The following is a 20,406-nucleotide window of genomic DNA, read 5'->3' as shown; positions in this document are numbered from 1 at the left end:
TGCGAAAACGTCCGCTAGGGGGTTCCGTCGGTGACGTCACCCACATGTAGAGAATATGCTGCCTGCTTGTCCTGGGATAATTGAATGTATACATTTAATAAATGTACTGCAGATTACCTTGCAGGACTTTATCCCAACATAGTATATAAAAAGTCCAACTTACCAAATTTTTGAAAAGTGCAGTCAGTTCCTTTGTAAACACAGAAAACTTTAGGAAAGCTGTTCCTAAATCTGGATCATCTCTGCAGACACAATTCCCACCAAATTTCTCCAGTGCTTGAGTGTATTGCTCCTCATTTTCTACATGACCTTTAAAGCAAGGGCATATCCAACATAACAGTCACCAGCAGCAGAATACTGCTACAAATTTAAACAAACTTAAAAATAAAAATATCTACCCACAGAAATAACAGCACTGGACTAAATTATTTTTATATTGATAGGAAATCCATTAATTTTGAATGTTTGCTAACATACTAAACTAACACACTGATATGGGCTAGTGCTATTAGGGATGTGCATTTCTTTGAAATGACACAGGCAATATCAATGACATCTCCCATATTGTTTCATGTCTCTGGCAAATGAAAATGAGCAGAAAACAAGGAATTTCATTTTTTTGTGTGCAGTCAATAGCGCTCCCTCTTCAGGAAGAGCACATATTCTTTGCAAACAGCACATACACATATTGCTTCTGTGATGACAGACTACAAAACAATAAAAACCAACATTTCTAGGAACCACATAGGAAATAACACAAAACAAAAATTTTCTGGCTGAACACCCCTGATTGCTACTGCAATTCTAAATATAGGAGTCGTTCTTGATTGTCCTACCCTAGACCACCATGGCATCCTTAAAATAGGAAGGAGGCAAGTTTTGGGAGAATGATCTTTGTAAGGGTCCTTAGGAAAGGGGTGGATGCTCTTGAGGAGGGGGGGTCTTTGGGAACAAGAGATTTTCAGAGCAAAACTTCTGCTTCCCTCAATATAGTACACTGCTCAAAGGATACACTGCAGTAAAATTAGTTTCCATTTCTACATAATGTTTTCTTGCTTAAATCAATAAACGATACCACACAAACAAGCTAAACTACTTCATGTTCTTCCAAGGCTAAAAATATGCTTCAAGCAAACATTAAGAGACATATTTTCAAAGCACTTAGACTTACAAAGTTGCATAGTAACGATGATAATAAAAGATGACTTTCTGTAACATCTCAATTACTGCCACTCCACAAATTTTCAAAACAGATTAAGTCTTTAATTATTTTCTAAAAGTCTTATGACGTTTATGATTTTTTTTTTTTTTAGCATAATTCACAATTGGGATTCCGTGGGTATTATAGTACTGAAACAGTTTTAACAACATCTTAGGCATAAAGCAGGTCATTGCTAGGTAAAGGACAGAGAGCAGTTATGCTCCAAATTTGACCTATTGAGTGCATTTGATTTGGTGGATCACCACTGGTAATTATCCATCTTAGGGGAATTGGGAAGATGTGCTTAACTGGTTTAATGGTTTTCTGAAGTCTAGAGAACATTTAGGGCCAGATTCTATATAGAACACCCAGTCTTGGCAGCCGCAGAATCGTAACCATCCCAATTCTCTAACTGGCATCCATGTCACAGGTACCAGTTAGAGAATTGCCTTGCTACTGAGCTAATCACGGAAAGGGAATCTCCCTGCTACGATCAGCTCAGCAGCCGCATTAGGAAACCCTCCCAGCCACAAAGACAGCCGGTAGGAAGAATGCCCAGTCTTTCCTGCCAGAACCCCCCTCCTTCCCCCCCCCCCCGCCAAATGTCCACAGCAAGAGGCCAATTTCTCCTACTGCCATTCACCAAAGATCACAGACAAGAGGAGTGCCAAGTCCCTCCTGCCGCCCCCCTCCCCCATAGATCAACAGCAGAAGGAATGCCTAGTCCCTCCTACCAGAACCTTCTCCTCCCCTGAAGATCAACAGCAGAAGGGATGTCCAGTCCCTCCTGTCGGAACAAAACACCCCAAGAAGATCAATGGCAGGAGGGAAGCCCACTCCCTCCTGCCAGAACCCCCCTTGAAAACTTGCCCCCAGCCCAATGAGGAGATAGGCATGCAAATATGCAATATATTCATTAGGGATATCCTGAAAACCCGACTGGCTGGGTCCCCCAGAACAAGATTGAGAACCACTGGATTAAATCATATAAAAGATTCTAAATACTCATTAAAACACATTGCTACAAATAAAAACTACATCAAATAAATAAAATTATATAAATGATGTCAATTTACAAATATATGCATGAATCTTATTAATAATAGAAAAAACAAAAAATAAATATACGTACTGTTAAACTAGATCACACGGTCATTCAATCAAAATAAGACATCACAAAAATGATAAACACAAAAAGTGGAGAAAAACAGACCTCATATACAGACAGACCACCAGGACTGCACTAAGTGGTCTGTATCATCACGGGTCTGAAAAAAAAAACAAAAAACGCCACACAAATATGTTATAAATGTTCATGCATTCAAAATCTTCTGCTTTCAAAGTAAGTGCTTTCAGAATTAAACGAAACAATGTGTACACTGCAAAAAACTACAGGCTCACAGCAACAGCTGGGGCACTCAAAATATAGGGCTCCTTTTATCTAGCTGCGGTAGGCGGTTAACGCGCGAAATACCACGCGTTCAACCGCCTGCCGCGCTAGTCGCTAACGCCTCCATTGATGAAGCGTTATGTTTTCTGGTGTGCCGCGGGGGTTAGCGCGTGATGAAATGTCTGACCTTGATAAAAGGATCCCATAGAGTCCATTATTTTCACAAACATAGAAGCAGCTACAGAAGTTAGAATGGTCTTTGTGGCAATTAAAATTCAATTCTACCGTGGGGGGGTAATAATATCTGAGGATCTGAAGGTGATTTGGCAGTGGCTGTAACCGGAAGGATGCTAGCTGTTTAGAGAGAGGAAGAACCAGCAAAGGAAAGGAGATATTGATGCCCCTGTGCAAGTTGTTGATGATGCACCACTTGGAGTATTGTGTTCAGTTTTGGAGGCCATGTCTGGCTAAAGATGTAAAAAGACTTGAAGTAGTCCAGAGGAATGTGACAAAAACGGAATAGGGTTTGTGCAAAAATACATATGAGAAGAGACTGGAAGACCTGAATATGTATACTCCAGTGAAAAGAGATAGAGGATATATAATACAAACATTTAAATACAGTCAAACCTCGGTTTGCGAGTAATGTGGTTTGCGAGTGTTTTGCAAGACGAGCAAAACACTCCAGCAAATTTTGACTCGAACCCGAGTGTTGACTCGATATGCGAGCCCCCACCCCATGAGACTCTCGGAGAGGGTGGGAGCCAGAAGGCTTTGGGCATGCGCAGATGCTCAAGGCCCGCAGCAGCCCAGCATAGATCAGCAGCAGGCGCGGCAGGCTCTTTCGGCACCAGCACGCGTATGTCCTGTGGGTTGGTGCGTGCCAGTGTCTGCCCGAGGTAAGGATTTGGGGGTGGGTCGTAGGGGATGCAAAGCCAGTTCCCAGGGTGAGAGCGAGCAGCGCCAATGGCCTCGGGCGGGTTTTTTTGAGATTTGGAACAAATCATCCAAGTTTCCTTTATTTTCTATGGGGAAACTCGCTTTGATATATGAGCGCTTTGGTTTACAAGCATGCTTCTGGAACTAATTATGCTTGCTAACCAAGATACCACTGTACTTGAATAGTATTAACGCAGAAAGAAATCTTTTCCAGAGAAGGGAAAATGGTAAAAGTAGAAGACATGAACTGAGGTTGCAGGGTGGTAGTCTAAGGATTAATGTCAAGAAATTCTTTTTCATGGAGAGGGTGGTTGATGCCTTGAATGACCTCCCAAGGAATGTGGTAAAGACAAAAATGGCGACAGAATTCAAAAAGGAATGGAATGAATACAGAGGATCTCTAATTAGAAAATGAATGGTATAAAAAGCAAAACTTAAATGGCTGCATGTTTGTGTTGAGCAGTGATTAGATAGCAACTCCAGCTGTGAAGAACTAAGATCCGTACTGGGCAGATTTACACGGTTTAGGATGGGTTGGAGAGAGCTTCAATAGAAACTCCAGTAATTTGGAACAAGAAGACAGTGCCAGACAGACTTTTACAGTCTGTTCCCCAGCAAATGACAAGATGGTTTGGATAGGCTGGAGTGGGTTTCGACAGCAACTCCAGTAGTTGGAACCTATGGACACAGTGCCAGACAGACTTCTATAATCTATGTCCCAGAAATGCCATGAAGACAACTTAATCATTAATTAATAATGAGTGTGACTGTTAGGCAGACTGAATGGACCATTCAGGTCTTTTATGCCATGATTTATTATGATACTTTGTGATGGAAGATAAAGATAGAAACATAAAACATGATGGCAGATAAAGGCCAAATGGGCCATCTAGTCTGCCCATCCCCAGTAACCATTATCTCTTTCTCTCTCTGAGAGATCCCACGTTCCTATCCCAGGCCCTCTTGAATTCAGACACAGTCTTTGTTTCCACTACCTCTTCTGGGAGACTGTTCTACGCATCTACCACCCTTACTGTAAAAAAGTATTTCCTCAGATTACTCCGGAGCCTATCACCTTTTAACTTCATCCAATGCCTTCTCATTGCAGAGTTTCCTTTCAAATGAAAGAGACTCGACTCATGCACATTTATATTACGTAGGTATTTAAACGTCTATCATATCTCCCCTCTCCCGCCTTTCCTCCAAAGTATACAAAGTGAGATCTTTAAGTCTGTCCCCATACGCCTTATCACGAAGACCACATACCATTTTAGTAGCCTTCCTCTTGACCGACTCCATCCTTTTTATATCTTTAAAAGGTGCAGCCTCCAGAATTATACATAATATTCTAAATGAGGTCTCATCAGTCTTGAGTACCTGACTGTAAAAACTGCTTAGATAACTTTGATAGGCGGTATATAAAATCCTAATAAACTTAATAAATCACCAGTCCTATAGAGAGGCATCAATACCTCCTTTTACCTACTGCCATACCTCTCCCTATGCAACCTAGTATCCTTCTAGCTTTCGTCGTCATCTTTTCAACCTGTTTAGCCACCTTAAAATCATCACATACAATCACACCCAAGTCCCGCTCTTCCATTGTGCACATAAGTTCTTCACTCCCTAAACTGTACCGCTCCCTCGGGTTTTTGCAGCCCAAATGCATGACCTTGCATTTCTTAGCATTAAATTTAGCTGCTAAATTTCAGCCCATTCTTCAAGCTTCGCCAGTTCTTTCTTCATGTTATTCACACCATCCGGCGTGTCTACTCTATTGCAGATTTTGGTATCATCTGCAAAGAGGCAAATCTTACCCAACAACCCTTCAGCAATATCATTTATAAAAATGTTATAAAGAACAGGCCAAAGAACAGAACCTTGAGACACACCACTGGTAACATCCCTTTCCTCAGAGCGATCTCCATTGATCACTACTCTCTGTCACCTTCCACTCAAGATGTAGGTCAAACTTTTGTACAGTTTGTTTTACACATTTATACTCTCTAGAAGAAATGGTCCCTCTTGCAGAAATTGCTAAGAACTTGAATGGTGTATCCCTTCCTAAAGCTAACACCTGGTGCCATGAAACAACCTGAGCCTTGAGCACCTCATCTACTAGTATAAGATATCTCAAATCCCATCTCAAAGCCCCACGGATTGATGGATTTTCCAACTTTTGGGTTTTTTTGTAAAAAACTTTCAGGTCTTTTTGTTGAGCCCCCTGACATGCTTGTACAACTCCCTTCTTTCCAAGGGTCAGCCTCCATCTTAATAAAACCAGTATATGACCCTGTGAATTTCACTTCTTACAGACCTCTCTCTCTTCTCAGGGTTGATTACAAAATTACCCAAACACTAGTCACCTCACTTCAGAAGTTCCTACCTAAGCTAATTTATTGTAACCAGTTTGGCTTTATTGCTGTGCAACAGCCAGGCAATAACATTCGATGGCTTCTTGACCTTGTCTAGTTGGCTTCCTGGGGACCTTCTCCAGCAGTATGGGTGGCAGTGGACATGGAAAAGGCTTTCAGTTCCTTGGCCTTTTAGGATGGCAACTTTACATCGTTTTGTGTTCTCTGTGAATTGGGGGGGGGTTGGTTATCCTTCATTTATAAAGGCTTGTGACATGACTTCACATTAATGGGACCTATACCAATTTTTTTTTTACCTTATGCAGGAGCACTCAGCAGGGCTGCCCCGTCTCCTTTGATATTCACACTGGTTATGGAACCTTTAGCTCAAGTGGTATGTGAATGTCAGGATATATAAGACATATGGGCGGGGGTGAGGGCAAGAATATAAAATTTTGTTGTATGCCAATGATATTCTTTTTACTCTTTCTTTCTCTAAATACTCCCTGCAAGCTATTTTGTACCATATGTTCCGATATGGAAGGCTTTCAGAGTTAAGGCTTAATGTAACTCAGAGCTCTTGAATATGTAGACTCACAAATGGCTGAACTTAGAGGCAGCTTTCAGTTTCACTGGGTCATTCATAGTATAAAGTATCTGGGGGTTTGTATATCTGCAGATTTAGAAAGGATTATAACAACATAAGAACAGCCATAGTGGGTCAGACCAAAGGTCTATCTAGCCCAGTATCCTATTTCCAACAGTGGCCAACCCTGGTCACTAGTACCTGCCAGTCAACTATCCACCTTTGCTTAAACAGGCTTTGGGGGAGTTGGACCGGTTGTAGGGATTATTAGTATCGTGGGTAGGTCACGTTTATGCTATTAAAATATCGATGACCAATTTCCTCTACCTGTTTGATTGCTTGCTACTACCCTTACATATGTAAGGCTCTCTTGATTAAATGTCAGCGATAAGTGTTTTCCTGTATCTTGGTAACAGGAATCTGGTGGTCGCGTTGCAGGTGACTAGTTTTACATAAGAGATTGTAGCCCTGAAGAAACCCCCCCAGGGTGAAACATGTTGGCACATTTATCCCTTAGGATTGACCACCTAAGTTAAGTATAAAATATAAATTATTTATCAAGTTTTACTAAACATTTACTAAATATTTATGAACTTTAAAGATATTCACCATATTTAATTCATAATATGAAAAATTGATTCAAGTGACCCGGTGAAGATCGAATGCATAAAGCCAGATACTATGAAATGCACTTGAGTATGGTGGCATTTCTGAGGGTCTGAAGATTAAGGATATATGTGAGGGTGATCAAGAGGTGGCCAAAGTCAGACCATTCTCCCAATATTGGTTCCTGTATCTGGTGGCATAAACCCTTAGAGTTTGAAGAGACTGAATGTACTTGGATCAGGGTCATGGAGGCAAGGGAGTCCCAGATTCCTTGATATATTATAACGTGCACAGCTCTGAGTTGGCTGCTTTCCTGACAAGCATTGGATGATGTTGGAGCAGGATCCTATGTGATCATAGCCCCTATGATTTTTACTATGGATGTCTCTTGCAGTTCTCAGATTCCTGCACTCTCAGTTTGTTGTGTGCAATTCATTCTGCTTTGCAACCTCACCAGTATTATTTTTATGATACCCCAATACAATTTGCTCCAGAGTTGTGCATAAAGAAAGATACTGCCTTTGTATTTACAGTAGTAGATAGGCAGAGAAGGGGTTTCGGGTGCTGGGTCATTGATGGTTCAGGATACCTTTATTCCTTCTGAGGAACTGCAGAATGAATATGGGATTGGACAGATTGCCAACTATGAGATTTTATTTGTAAAAAAGTGAGGCGACAGGGGCTTTATTGAAGATCTTTCATATAGGAGTGAAAGTGGGCTTTATCACTCCAATTTATAAAGCTCTGCTTTATACTGTTTGCATATATGAGAAGAGATGGAAAGCTATGCTGGAGACTATATTGGATTTTAAATACAAAATTATAAAAAAATTTCCATTGCTTCCAATCCTATGGAGGACAGCAGTAAAATGTTGTTCCACTTGCATTATATACCTGCTCACCTCAAAAGGATTTTTGAGTACTGTTGGAGAGGTCGTGCAGCTGAAGGCACATTTTTTCATATCTGGTGGGACTGTGTTAAGGCGTAGCAATACTGGAGAATGGTGTCTCAGTTGGGGGAATTACTTCATGTTCCAGTTCTATTTTCCTCTTGAACAGTCAGCCAGATTTTTTTAAGATGATGATTCCCATCAATTGGTGGCCTCAGTTGGCAGCACAGAGAGTGCCTTCTAATTGGAAATAAATGGCACTTTAAGAGGAGAGGACATTTCTCTGGGTAAGTGAATATTATTTTGCTCTGTATTTTGATAATTTGGGCATAAATTGTAAGTTCCTTTATAAAGACAGTTTAAATCTTAATAGAGCAAATTTTACTTATTAGCTAGTTTCCATAGCATAAAAGCTTTACTCCCTAAGTTTGTAAACTTAAGTTTCTATCTCTAGCAGAAAGTTAAACTGTCATAGCCTACAGCATTAACTGATAGCCTCTGGCAGACATAACAGAGCCTAGCTCAGTCATCTTTCCAGCCCACCCCTAGCACATTTCTTCATTTCTAGTCTTAATTTATAGTCAATTACTCTAATTAGGATAACAAGAGAAGTGTTTATTACAGACCTTTATTACATTTCATTACTTGCTAAGAACCAAACACTAAATAAAGCACATAATATAATCCTAAGGCTCCTTATAATAGTCTAATATTCCTAGTACCTTAACAATATTTAACTAAACAGTTCAATAATAATAAGATTTACTTATAAATCTATATACCATATATTATCTGTATGGTTTACATAATAACAAACATAAAAAGTTAAATAAAACATGCATATTTCAATTGTTACAAATCACCATACTTTAAAAAGCAGTCAGCAGTCACAGATGACAGTAGTCCAGCAACAAGAGAGATGCTATTAATATTCTAGTCCAGTCTTTAGTAATTAGCACACTTGACTATGCAACTCCCTATATTATGGCATCAGAATCAAAGACCTTCAATGCCTGCAACTGGATCAAAATACAGTTGACTCCACTTAAGTGCAAGGCCTCCGGACCGGATCACCATGTGCGCTTAATAGGAGTACCACTTTTTAGTCAGGCAGTTATTTAGCAAGTATCAGCAGCTACCTGGGGTGATGGTGGCAACAGCAAGCAGTGCTGAAAGGAAGGTGCTGGTGAGTGCTCGGCACACTGATGTAGGTCTCCCGTCTACTTGCTGCCTAGAACGGCTCACGATGCTGTGACTTTCCGGGGAGGGGGGGGTGAAGGGACAGTAAATGTGGTGAAATAAATACAGAGGACCCGTGATTGCTCTTAGGTAGAAAGCTGAAATTCAGATCCTCCAGGGAAGCATTTTCAGAAATGGTCCCCACTCCACGCACAGGATCCCAGAGGCAGGCAAAGCTCTGAAGTCAAAATGTGTGGTTGAGATAATGGTACAGGGATGAGGGATTTAAATTTGTTAGGAACTGAGCAATGATCTGGGAAAGGAGGAGCCTATTCTGAAAGGAATGAGAAGCAGGCCCGACTCCCATAGCGCGGGAAACTACCGGCGAATCAGGCGCAATCTGAACATCTTCCCCTCCAATGTCCGTGTAACCCGCTGAACAGAGGCCCAACGGTTTTCGCCGCTTCCCACAGCGGAAACACCTTTTAACTGCCTCTGCCGCCATTACAACTGCCGAGCAACTACCCCAAAAGAAGCCCCACGGCACAACAACCCCCACGACCAACGGCAGACCCAAGAAAACCAGCACATGCAACAGAAAGAAAATCACTCTCACCCGAGTCCACCTTTTGCTAAAGCAGGTAGTTGCAGTCTTGGACTGATAGCAAAGCACCGTCCAGCTGCAGCACACTGGTCTATTTATTTTGTTTTGTTTGGTTTTCATAAGCCTAGTTGCAGGGAAAGGAGAAAACACAGAAGACCAGCAAGAAACCTCAATCCACCGGAAAGGAGGGTGGAGCAGGAACCTGGGGGGGCCCAGGTGTGACTCCCAAAGTTGGTACCGCACAGCCAATCACCCCAATCTAAGTGAAGAGAAAAATTCTCAACAGTAGAATAAACCTAAAACCAGCTAGAATCCAGGAGCTCGTGGAACAGCAACCATCACCTGCTGGGAGATAGAGAATACTGAGGATACATGGAGAGTACCAACCAATAGGTCCACCTGTTAATCAGTTCTTTTTTTTTTTTTTTTTTTTTTTTTTTCCATTATATTTTTATTTTCAAATTTCATAAAAAGTGTACAGAATAATAAAATACATTTGATATATGCATGGTATCACTTTTATATCTATCACAATATATGTCTGAATTTGATTTTCCCCTTCACCCTCCCCCCACCCCTTCACCACTTTAATATAATATTTTCAAATTTTATAAAAGTATATAACATATTAGAATACCATTGATAATTGTTCAATAACATATTTATATCTAATACAATATATTCTGGATAAATTTTATTCATTTTCCCTCCCCCCACCCTTCTATTATCCCTTAATCATTTGTTACATTTTGTATCATATATTATAATATATTATATATAAATTGTTTTCCTTACCCTCCCTATATGTGTGTCATAAGAAAATCTCTAAAAGAAGAAAGGAAGAAAAAGTATTCTATTATTTAATCATTACAGTATTTTGTCAATGGCCCCCATATTTTTATAAATTTATTATATGTCCCCTTTTGTATTGATATTGTTCTTTCCATTTTAAAAACATGGCATATTGTATTCCACCAAAATGTGTAGTTTAGGTTGTTGTAATTTTTCCAATTGTTAGTTATATGTTGAATGGCAACCCCTGTCATAATTAATAAAAGTTTATTATTTTCTGGTGAAATTTGACTTTTTTTTCTCATCATTGTTCCAAATAAAATTGTATCATATGATATTGCAATATGATTTTCCATTAATTTATTAATTTGTGGCCAAATTGAATTCCAAAATATTTTAATATAAGGACAGTAATATAATAAATGATCTAATGTCCCTGGTTCTAGATTACAGTGCCAGCATCTATTAGACTTAGAACTGTCTAGTTTTTGTAAACGAGTAGGGGTCCAAAAAGCTCTATGTAATAAAAAGAACCATGTTTGTCTCATAGATGCTGACACTGTACATCCCATTCTCCAAGACCAAATCAGTGGCCATTGAGATGCATTAATTTGATGTCCAATCTCAATGCTCCAAATGTCTCTTAGACCATTTTTTGGTTTTTTATTCAAATATCCAGATATTAATTTATACCACAATGCGGCTTGATGTCCCAGGAAGTCTGCTTTAAAGCATAAGAACTTTAAACTATATTGATTGTTTAATGATTTCCATTCAGGGAACCCAACCTGAATGGCCTGCTTCAATTGCAACCATTTAAAACTTTGTGTTTTATTAAGACCAAATCTATGTTGCAATTGTGAAAAATCCAGCAGTTTACCTTCTGAAATGATATCATCTAGAGATCTAATTCCTGCAATAATCCAGTTCTTCCAAAGGATTTGGGCTCCGCCTACTTTGATCTTGGAGTTTATCCATATGGATTGATTAGTTGATTTATATATTGGGATGGGTGTTAATTTATCAATAAATCTCAATGTTTTCCAAGTATCCATTATTATTTTATTTTCTCTGTATCTTTTAGGTATATTAATACTTGGTAAATGAACTAAATTTAGGGGAAACATAAGGCGCCATTCCAAATATAACCAATCTGGTGCATTATCTATAAGTTCTGGGAGGATCCAATACATACCCTGACGTAGAATATAGGCTTGATGGTACCTATAGAAATTTGGAAAATTTACCCCTCCCTCCTTAATTGATTTTTGTAAGGTTACTAAAGCTATTCTAGGTGTTTTACCAAGCCAAAGAAATTTTGTTAAAATTCTATTAAGCTTCTTATAAAAGGACCCCTGAAAATAAATAGGTATCATACTCATTTGGTAGCAAACCACAGGCAACATCATCATTTTAATAGTTTGAACTCTTCCCCACCAAGAAATATGTAATGGGTTCCATTGCTCACATAACTCTGTAACTCTTTTCAATACAAATTTTTCATTTTCTTTTACTGTATCTTCAATTGTTTTTTTAACTTGAATGCCTAGATATTTAAATCCTTCTTCTTTCCATATAAATGGAAAAGTATCAAATAATCCTTTTACACAGTAAACATTCAAGGGTATAATTTCAGATTTATTCCAATTAATTTTATAACCTGAAAATTTTCCAAACTTATCAATTAATTCCAATAAAGAAGATAAGGTAGACTCTGGATTTCTCAAATAAAGTAAAATATCATCAGCATAAGCCGAAATTTTATATTCCATATCTGAATATGGAATTCCTTGTATCTCCCTCGTTTGCTGTATTGCTAACAATAAGGGTTCTAATACAACATCAAATAACAAAGGAGATAAAGGACAACCTTGTCTAACTCCCCTCTGCAATTGAAAACCATCAGATATCTTATTATTAATATTTAATCTTGCAATCGGGAAGCTATACAGTGTTTTTATCATTTGTATAAATCCAGAACCTATACCAAACCATTCTAAAGCCTGATACATAAAATTCCATTCTACCCTATCAAATGCTTTCTCGGCATCTAATGAAACTGTAAATGTCGGTTCATCCATTTTTTTTGATAAGTTTAGCATGTGAAATAATAGTCTAGAGTTATTGGAGGTATGTCTTTTAGCAACGAAACCCGTTTGATGCATATCTATAATATGTGGGAGAGCTTTGGCTAATCTTAAAGCCAAAATTTTCGCCAAAAGTTTATTATCAACGTTTATCAAAGATATAGGCCTGTAGTCTGAAACCAAAGTAGGATCTTTATTTGGCTTAGGTAAAACAATTATTATTGATTCAGCCATAGTACCTTTTATATTACCTTTTATAAGTTGTGTCTGATATAATTTTAATAAATGTGGGGAGAGGATATTTTGAAATGTTTTATAAAATTCTACTGTGTAACCATCACCACCTGGAGCGGATCCAACTCTAAGAGATCTCAATGCTGTTTCTAATTCTTTTAATGATATAGGTTCTTCTAAACTTCGTTTTATATGATCAGGAATCTTAGGTCCATTTATTAAATCTAAAAATTTTTTTCCATCTTTTTGTTTCTCCAAATAAGGTTCGGAAGAATATAGATCCTTATAAAAATTTAAAAATTGTTTTAATATTATATTTGTTTGATTTGTTATTATACCATTATCATCTTTTATTCCATTAATATTAGTTCTTCTTTTTTTTGCCTTAAGATAATTTGCTAATAATTTTCCCGCCTTATTAGAACTTCCATAATACACCGTTTGCTTGGAAAACAAATCTTTTCTTATCATTTTTGAAGTTAATTCATTATATTTACCTTTTACTTTCAAAAGAGCTTGCAAAACTTCATATTCCCATTTACTTATCAATTTATCTTCTAATATTTTTATTTCTTTTTCTAATTCTATATATTGTTTTTTAATTTGTTTCCTAATAAAAGCTGAATATGATATGATATTACCCCTCATAGTTGCTTTAAATGCATCCCATACATTCTCTATAGATGTATCTTCCACTAAATTTATTTGAAAAAATTCATTAATTTGTGTTTTAAAATTTTCTAAAAATTTGTCATCCACAAGCAATGTATTATCAAATCTCCAAAGAGGTCTATTATTTTCTAATTGATCTAATTGTAATTCTATCCATATTCCCGCATGATCCGAAATGATAATAGGATCAATGGAGGCTTTAATCACTTGTTGCACTTTATTTGTTGAAACAAAAATATAATCTATTCTTGAAAATGATTTATGAACCTGTGAACAAAATGAATAATCCTGATCATTAAAATGAAGAATACGCCATATATCTTTCAAATCACATGATTGAACTAAGTTGTCTAGACCTAAAGATTTAATATTTTTACCTGGTTTTTTATCCAATAATGGATCCATTACAGCATTAAAATCTCCAGCCACCACTAAATTAGAGGCAGCCAGTGGTAATAACATATTTTGTAGCTTTTTGAAAAATTCTGATTGATTCGAATTAGGGGCATATATATTAAATAACGTCAGGGTATCATTTCCCATACCTATATCGATATGTATCCATCTTCCATGTGGATCTGAATTTTTTACCTTTATATTGGCCATACATTTTTTATTTATAAGGATTGCAACCCCTGCTTTTTTACCCACTGCTGGAGCAAAAAAACATTCTTTTATCCATCCACCTGATAATTTCTGTGATTCCTTCATATTAAGATGGGTCTCTTGCAGACAGTAAATATCTGCATTTTGTTTTTTTAAAAATGTTAATATTTTTTTCCTTTTAATTACGTGATTCAGGCCATTGACGTTGATTGAATATATTTTAAAAGACATTATATATTTTTATATTTTTCATTATCTTATTCTTCCTCTCCTTTTTCATATTTAATAACCAAAAAATTTTCTTCATGACACACATATTTAACCCTAATGTATCTCCCTTAATTATTCTAATAAATTTTCTTCTTATCCCTCCCTTTCCCACCCAATACATTGGCTGCTTAAGGATACACATTGGAACTATAATCCTAACATTCTCCCCATTCCAGGCAATCAATATTTAATTGTTTAAACAAATTTCCCTTCTATCTATCTATATTGATCTTTTATATTTATTTAATCATTTTCCATAACATTTTATTAATGTATCATTTTCCATTTAACAATATGTTAATTTGTATTTCCTTAGTATTATGATTTCAACATATAATTATTTTAAACTTATATGCAGTGTATTATTTAATAATTTTCATATATTCTGTTCTTTCTTTCATATAATTATTATTGTCTTTTCTTTGTATTGTTTTCCTCCATTTCTTCAAATGTTTCGATATGTTATATTTCTTAATTTTTCATAGAGTCTTCAAAACCTTCTTAATATATTATGTTAATATATCATAGGTTCAGGTTTAGAAAGAAACTCTTTTAGTTTTTCGGGATCCTCAAAATATAACGATTTGTCTCCAGATGACACTCTCATTTTCGCTGGATAGTATAGACCATATTTAAATCCTTTTTCTTTGAGTAGAGGTCTCATATCTAGTAGTCTTTTCCTTTTAGTTGCTGTGTTTTTGGCGAAATCTGGTAAAAACCATAATCTTGATCCTTTATAATTTAAGTTTTTATCTTTTTTTGCAGCATTTAGTATCTCTAGCGCTTGTTGGTATCTCAACATTTTGAAGATGATTGGTCTTGGTCTGTTTTTATTTTCTAAATTTTTTATTGGGATTCTATGCGCCCTTTCAATTTCAATTGTTTGTTTCAAGTCTAATTGTAGAATTTTTGGAATTAAATTTTCAAGGAAAAGGATAGTATTTTTTCCCTCTAAATTTTCTTGTATTCCGAAGAGTTTGATGTTCTTTCTTCTTCCTCTATTCTCGTAATCCTCCAGTTGATCTTTTAATTTATTTAATTCCAGGTTGTCGTTTTTACATCTTTTTGATTCACATTCTATAGTTTCCATTTTTGATTCTAGTTCAGTTGTTCTTTTGTTGTTAACTTCCATTTGTCTATGTATATTTAAAATTTCTTCTTTCATTTCAGACATATTAGTAATAGTTTCTTTCAGCATTTGTTTGATTTGTTTTAATTCTTCCATGACTTCAGCTTTGCTTAATGTGTCTGATTCTTCGATAGGAAGTGGTATCTTGCTTGGTGTTATTTGTTCTTGTTTCTGTCTTTTTGCAGATGTACCAGCCTCATTTTTGTTTTGTCTGGTACTTGCCATGTTATTGTTCTCTTTTTCTTTTTCTTGGTTATTATTATTTCTTGTATTTAAATCTTTTAGATTTGGTATTCTTAGGTTTTTAATCTCTTTTCTTCCAAGATTTTGTTATATATTTGAATTAGAAATTTTTCTTTTTATGCTCTTTTCTTTTTCCTTTATCTATGTTAGTTTGAAAATTCTTTTCTCACTTTTTCAATGATATAGGGGAATTCTTTTTTTCCCTCCTCTTACAAGCCCAATCGCAGCTCTGATTAAGGAGAGTAACACTTTTTTAGAGTTATTTTTCCTATTTTGACCAACTTTAAGCAATTTTCTTCTGTTTTTTCTCAGTGTCTCTCAAATTCCTCAATGTCTTGCTGTTTCAGTTTTTTTAAAAGTTCCGTTGAACCTTTTCTCTGTCTCCTCTCTCACAAGCCCAATCGCAGCTTTGCCAGAGGAAAGTGATATTCAGTATTTATTTATTTATTATTAGTAAGCTGACATTTATTTGTCTTCAGTGCTTCAGCATCCGATTTCTGAGAGAAAATGCAAGTCCTTCTCTCTCTTTTTTTAATCCCCCTTTTTTTTTCAAAGAATAATCTTTTTTTTTTTTTGTTCAATATAGCTGGTCAGAACTCAAATTCCTTTTTCACAATTTTTCCAATCAATCTGATCTTTCACTTGTACTTCGCGGTTTCAACGCTGCATTCAAGTTCAATGAAACCGTCAAAATCACAAATGGTTCTCTTCCTTCCCTTTTCTTGTCTGCACTTATCTCACTTCAACTGCCGCAATTCAGGTTATCTTTTTTTTTGTCTATTTTTAATCGGATCACAATCTGATTATCTGGTCTTTCACATTCATCAGCATCAGTACTGCTCCAAAGTCTCCCGAATCAGTTGAAATACAGACAGTTCTCAGCTTTCCTGACTTTTCACAGCTTCCTCTTTTTTTTTCTGTTTCAATATATATTTGTTCAGAATAAAAACTTTTCTCCTCTTTTTTTTCTATTTCGCCAAACTGTTCAATCCCATCTACCAGCATTCAAACTTCAATAAACCGCCAGCACAAACGGTTCTATGCCTTCCCGACTCTCATCAGCACAAATCGCGCTTCAAATATATCAATTCAGCTTTTTTTTTTTTCTTTAGTTATATTTTATCAGAACATATCCATTCTTTACATTTTCTCAATCAAACTTATATCTCATAGTCTCTTGAAATCGCCGACACTGACAGCTCTTTGCTTACCAACTTCCTTCAGCTTTTTTTTTTTTTTAATTTCAGTTCACGTTCGTCTCTCAGTCTCAGCACTGCTTTCAAGCCACTCTAAAACCTCCGAAAACACAGACTGCTTTCCCGATTCTCTTCAGCTTCTTGTTATATCTGGTCAGAATATAAACATATACCTCAGCGCTGTATTCAATTCTTTGTAACCGTCAGCTCAAACGGCACTCCGCTTTTCCGTCTCCTGTCTGCACATACCCTTCTTCAAATACCGCAATTTAGGATTTTGTTTTGTATCTTTTATTCAGCTTTCCGTTTATATATTTTTTATACAATTATTTGAAGGAAAAATAATTTTTTTCTTTATTTCATTGCCTGGATGGTGAGGAGCTTCAGGATCACACCTCCATCCGTGCTCGCGCTAAGCCCCTGTTAATCAGTTCTAAACGCACCGGCAACTTGGCAAAAAAACTTTCACCATAGTGGGCTTTACTATGGTGAAAGTTTTTTTGCCAAGTTGCCGGTGCGTTTTCATTTTAGTGTTTACACAAGCTTATGTTTATCATCATTTTCATTTTTAATTTGCAGTTTTAAGTTAAACCTTAACAAACATGGACTCCTGAGGAAGGCGTGTTTACCGAAACATGGACCGTGTCGGGTCCTTAGGTTTGTTTGAAGGGTGGTAATATTTAACCGCTTTGATAATTGATATAATAAACATAGCCTGCATCTTGTACATTCTGTCTGCAGTTTCTTTTTGTTTTGTGTTTGGTGACTCATTTTCACTGCAGCTTTTGTTGGATTTTTGTTTGTTTCCTAAAGAGAAGGAATATACAGACAGAGCTATACTACCATTCCCCAGGACAAAATGAGCAGAGGCAGATGAAGAAATGTTTACAGACATTAGAAAAGCTGGCAAATTGGACAACAGTATAATAACGGGTGATTTTAATTACCTAAATTATAAATTAGCGATTAGAGTAGATTAACAAATCAAATATACTCATACCTCAATACAGTCCACTCATCTGTTTGAGAAGAATCCATTCAGCAAAATGTTACAAAAACTAGTGGAGAAAAAAACCCTCAGTGTATACAAAGCACTGCCAATTTCAGAAACACTGTAAATATGGCAGGCTAACTCTAATCATAGGTCAAAGAAAAAAAAACTCCACTAGAACATGTTCATATAGTTAAAGAAACAAGTACTCTTTCCCCACCAGCAGGATACAATCATAAACTCTTCGATGAAAAATGCAAATATTGCAACGTGAAGAAAAGCTTACTATGTTCCCAAACATAGTCACTTATCTGTAGAACAGCAGCCTTACTCAACCAATTCAACCAGTCCCAACAGGAATAACCTGTTTCGCAGAATGCATCAACCAATCCCAACAGGAATAACCTGTGTCACAGAATGCATCATCAACCAAGGTTATCTATGTGGAAGGTATACCGAGCCAAATCGACAAGTTAAAAACTGATAAATCATCTGGACCAGATGGCATACATCCCAGGATACTGAAAGAACTCAAACATGAAATTGCTGATCCGGGATACAGAGGGGGGAGCCCAAGGCCCTGATTGGATCATACGTCTAAGGCCCCTCCACTTGAGAAGGGTCTTAGGAATTTGAGCCAATCAGGGCGTTAGGCCCTTCCCCATGTATCACATGATGCACCAAGGAGGGGAAGGCCTGCCATTTTGGACTGGCGGGCCTCGGAACTAGAGAAACTGAGCCTCCCTCCTGCTTTCTTCAAAGGTACTGGGGGGGGGGGGTCGGGGTAACATCTGGTAGCAGGAGGGATTGGGCATACTTCCTACCTTTTTAGGGGAGAGGGTAGGGGTTGGTTCAGGGGGTGGCGCCTGACGCAGTGGGGACCTCCATTGGCAGGAAGGAGTGGGCATCCCTCTTGCCAATTTTTTCTTGCGGGGGGAGGGGGGTCTGCATGGCAGGAGGGAGTGGGTATCCTTCCTGCCATTTTCACTGCCATGGGGTGGGGGGAGGGCTCGGTCCCCAGAGCCGGTTTGTTGAGGAGGGCTGTCATCGACTGAGGGGAGACTTTTTTCTTTTCTTTTTAAAATGGGGCAGATATTGTGCATGTGTAACTGACACACAGCATCTGTGCTCATTTAAAAAAAGGTTTGGCATTTTTGTATTGGTGGGACAGGACTTGACCAGTCGCTTTTTTCGGATAGCTAACAGCAATGACTTTTTTTTTTGTGCATCTGGAAGCCATGTTAGAGCATCAGTCGCTCTGTTAGTTTACATGGCATTTCAATATTAATGAGATTATCTGCATGGTCGGATCGGAAAATGAGCAATTATGCAGAAAACCACACGGCAAGCCATTTTCTACATCAGGTTGGCAAACGCAATCATCGCTAAACCAGTCAAAACTGGTTTAGCGATGATCGTTAGATGATCGCTGACTTTAGTGCATCTAGATCTGGGACCGATGCTATTTAACATATTTTAAAATGACCTGGAAATTGGAACGACAAGTAAGGTGATTAAACTTGCAGATGTCACAAAACTATTCACAGTTGTGAAAACACATGAGGACTATGAAAAATTACAGGAAGTCCTTAGGAAATTGGAACTGGGACTCTAAATGGCACATTGAGAAGAATCATCCAAATCATAGTTATCTTATTCTAGGGTCCACACCTTAGGAGTCAGCACCCAAGAAACAGATCTGGGTGTCACTGTAGACGCTACACTGAAATCTTCTGTCCAGTGTGCGGCTGCAGCAAAATTAAGCAAACAGGATGCTAAGAATTATTAAGAAAGGGATGGTAAATAAGACTGAGAATATTATAATGCCTCTATTGCTCCATGGTGCATCCTCACCTTGAGTACTGGGCACAGTTCTGGTCGCTGTATCTCAAAAAAGAAATAGAAGAATTAGAAAAGGTTCAAAGAACGACGACCAAGATGATAAAAGGGTTTGAACTCCGCTTGTATGAGGAAAGACTAAAGGGGTTGGGGCTCCTCAGGTTGGAAAAGATACAGCTGAGAGGGGATGTGGTTGAGGTCTACAAAATCCTGAGTGTTGTAGAACAGGTATGAGCAAATCAATTTTTCACCCTTTCAAAAACTACAAAAACCAGAGAACACTCAATGAAATTACATAGAAATACTTTTAAAACAAACGGGAGAAAATATTTTTTACTCAAAGAATAGTTAAGCTCTGGAACTCGTTGTCAGAGGATGTGGTTACAAATGTTTAGCGTTGCTGGGTTTAAGAAAAGTTTAGACAAGATCCTGGAGGAGAGAATCAGCCCCAAGACCCACTCTTCATTCATACACAGAAGTACTTTGCCTCCTATATCAGTGTATACCTCTTATACCAAGCAACTTCTAGGTGTACTAACACCTTAGGGGTACGTGAGCCGCATGTTAGGAGTATATGGAACTGCGTGGGTCTCCCACC

The 20,406-nt window shown here is 37.5% G+C and overlaps 1 protein-coding gene across 9 annotated transcripts in view; it reads right to left on the bottom strand.

The window, feature by feature from the left end:
* The window catches only part of ASAP2 (ArfGAP with SH3 domain, ankyrin repeat and PH domain 2), a 317,096-nt gene that overhangs the window by 248,791 nt on the left and 47,899 nt on the right, over positions 1-20,406 (bottom strand). For 8 of the 9 annotated variants that reach the window (XM_033936956.1, XM_033936958.1, XM_033936962.1 and 5 more), the window contains one exon: positions 164-309. In XM_033936956.1, coding sequence (XP_033792847.1) covers positions 164-309 — 146 coding nt within the window. Of the gene's footprint in view, positions 1-163; positions 310-7,978; positions 8,207-20,406 lie in introns of all 9 variants that reach the window. The other variant, XM_033936965.1, reaches the window with a different exon arrangement.

This window comes from Geotrypetes seraphini, chromosome 3 (assembly GCF_902459505.1).
Source record: "Geotrypetes seraphini chromosome 3, aGeoSer1.1, whole genome shotgun sequence".
NCBI classification, from domain to species: domain Eukaryota; kingdom Metazoa; phylum Chordata; class Amphibia; order Gymnophiona; family Dermophiidae; genus Geotrypetes; species Geotrypetes seraphini.
Note: the sequence above shows the minus strand (reverse complement) of the source record. Positions and strands in the feature narration are given on the sequence as shown.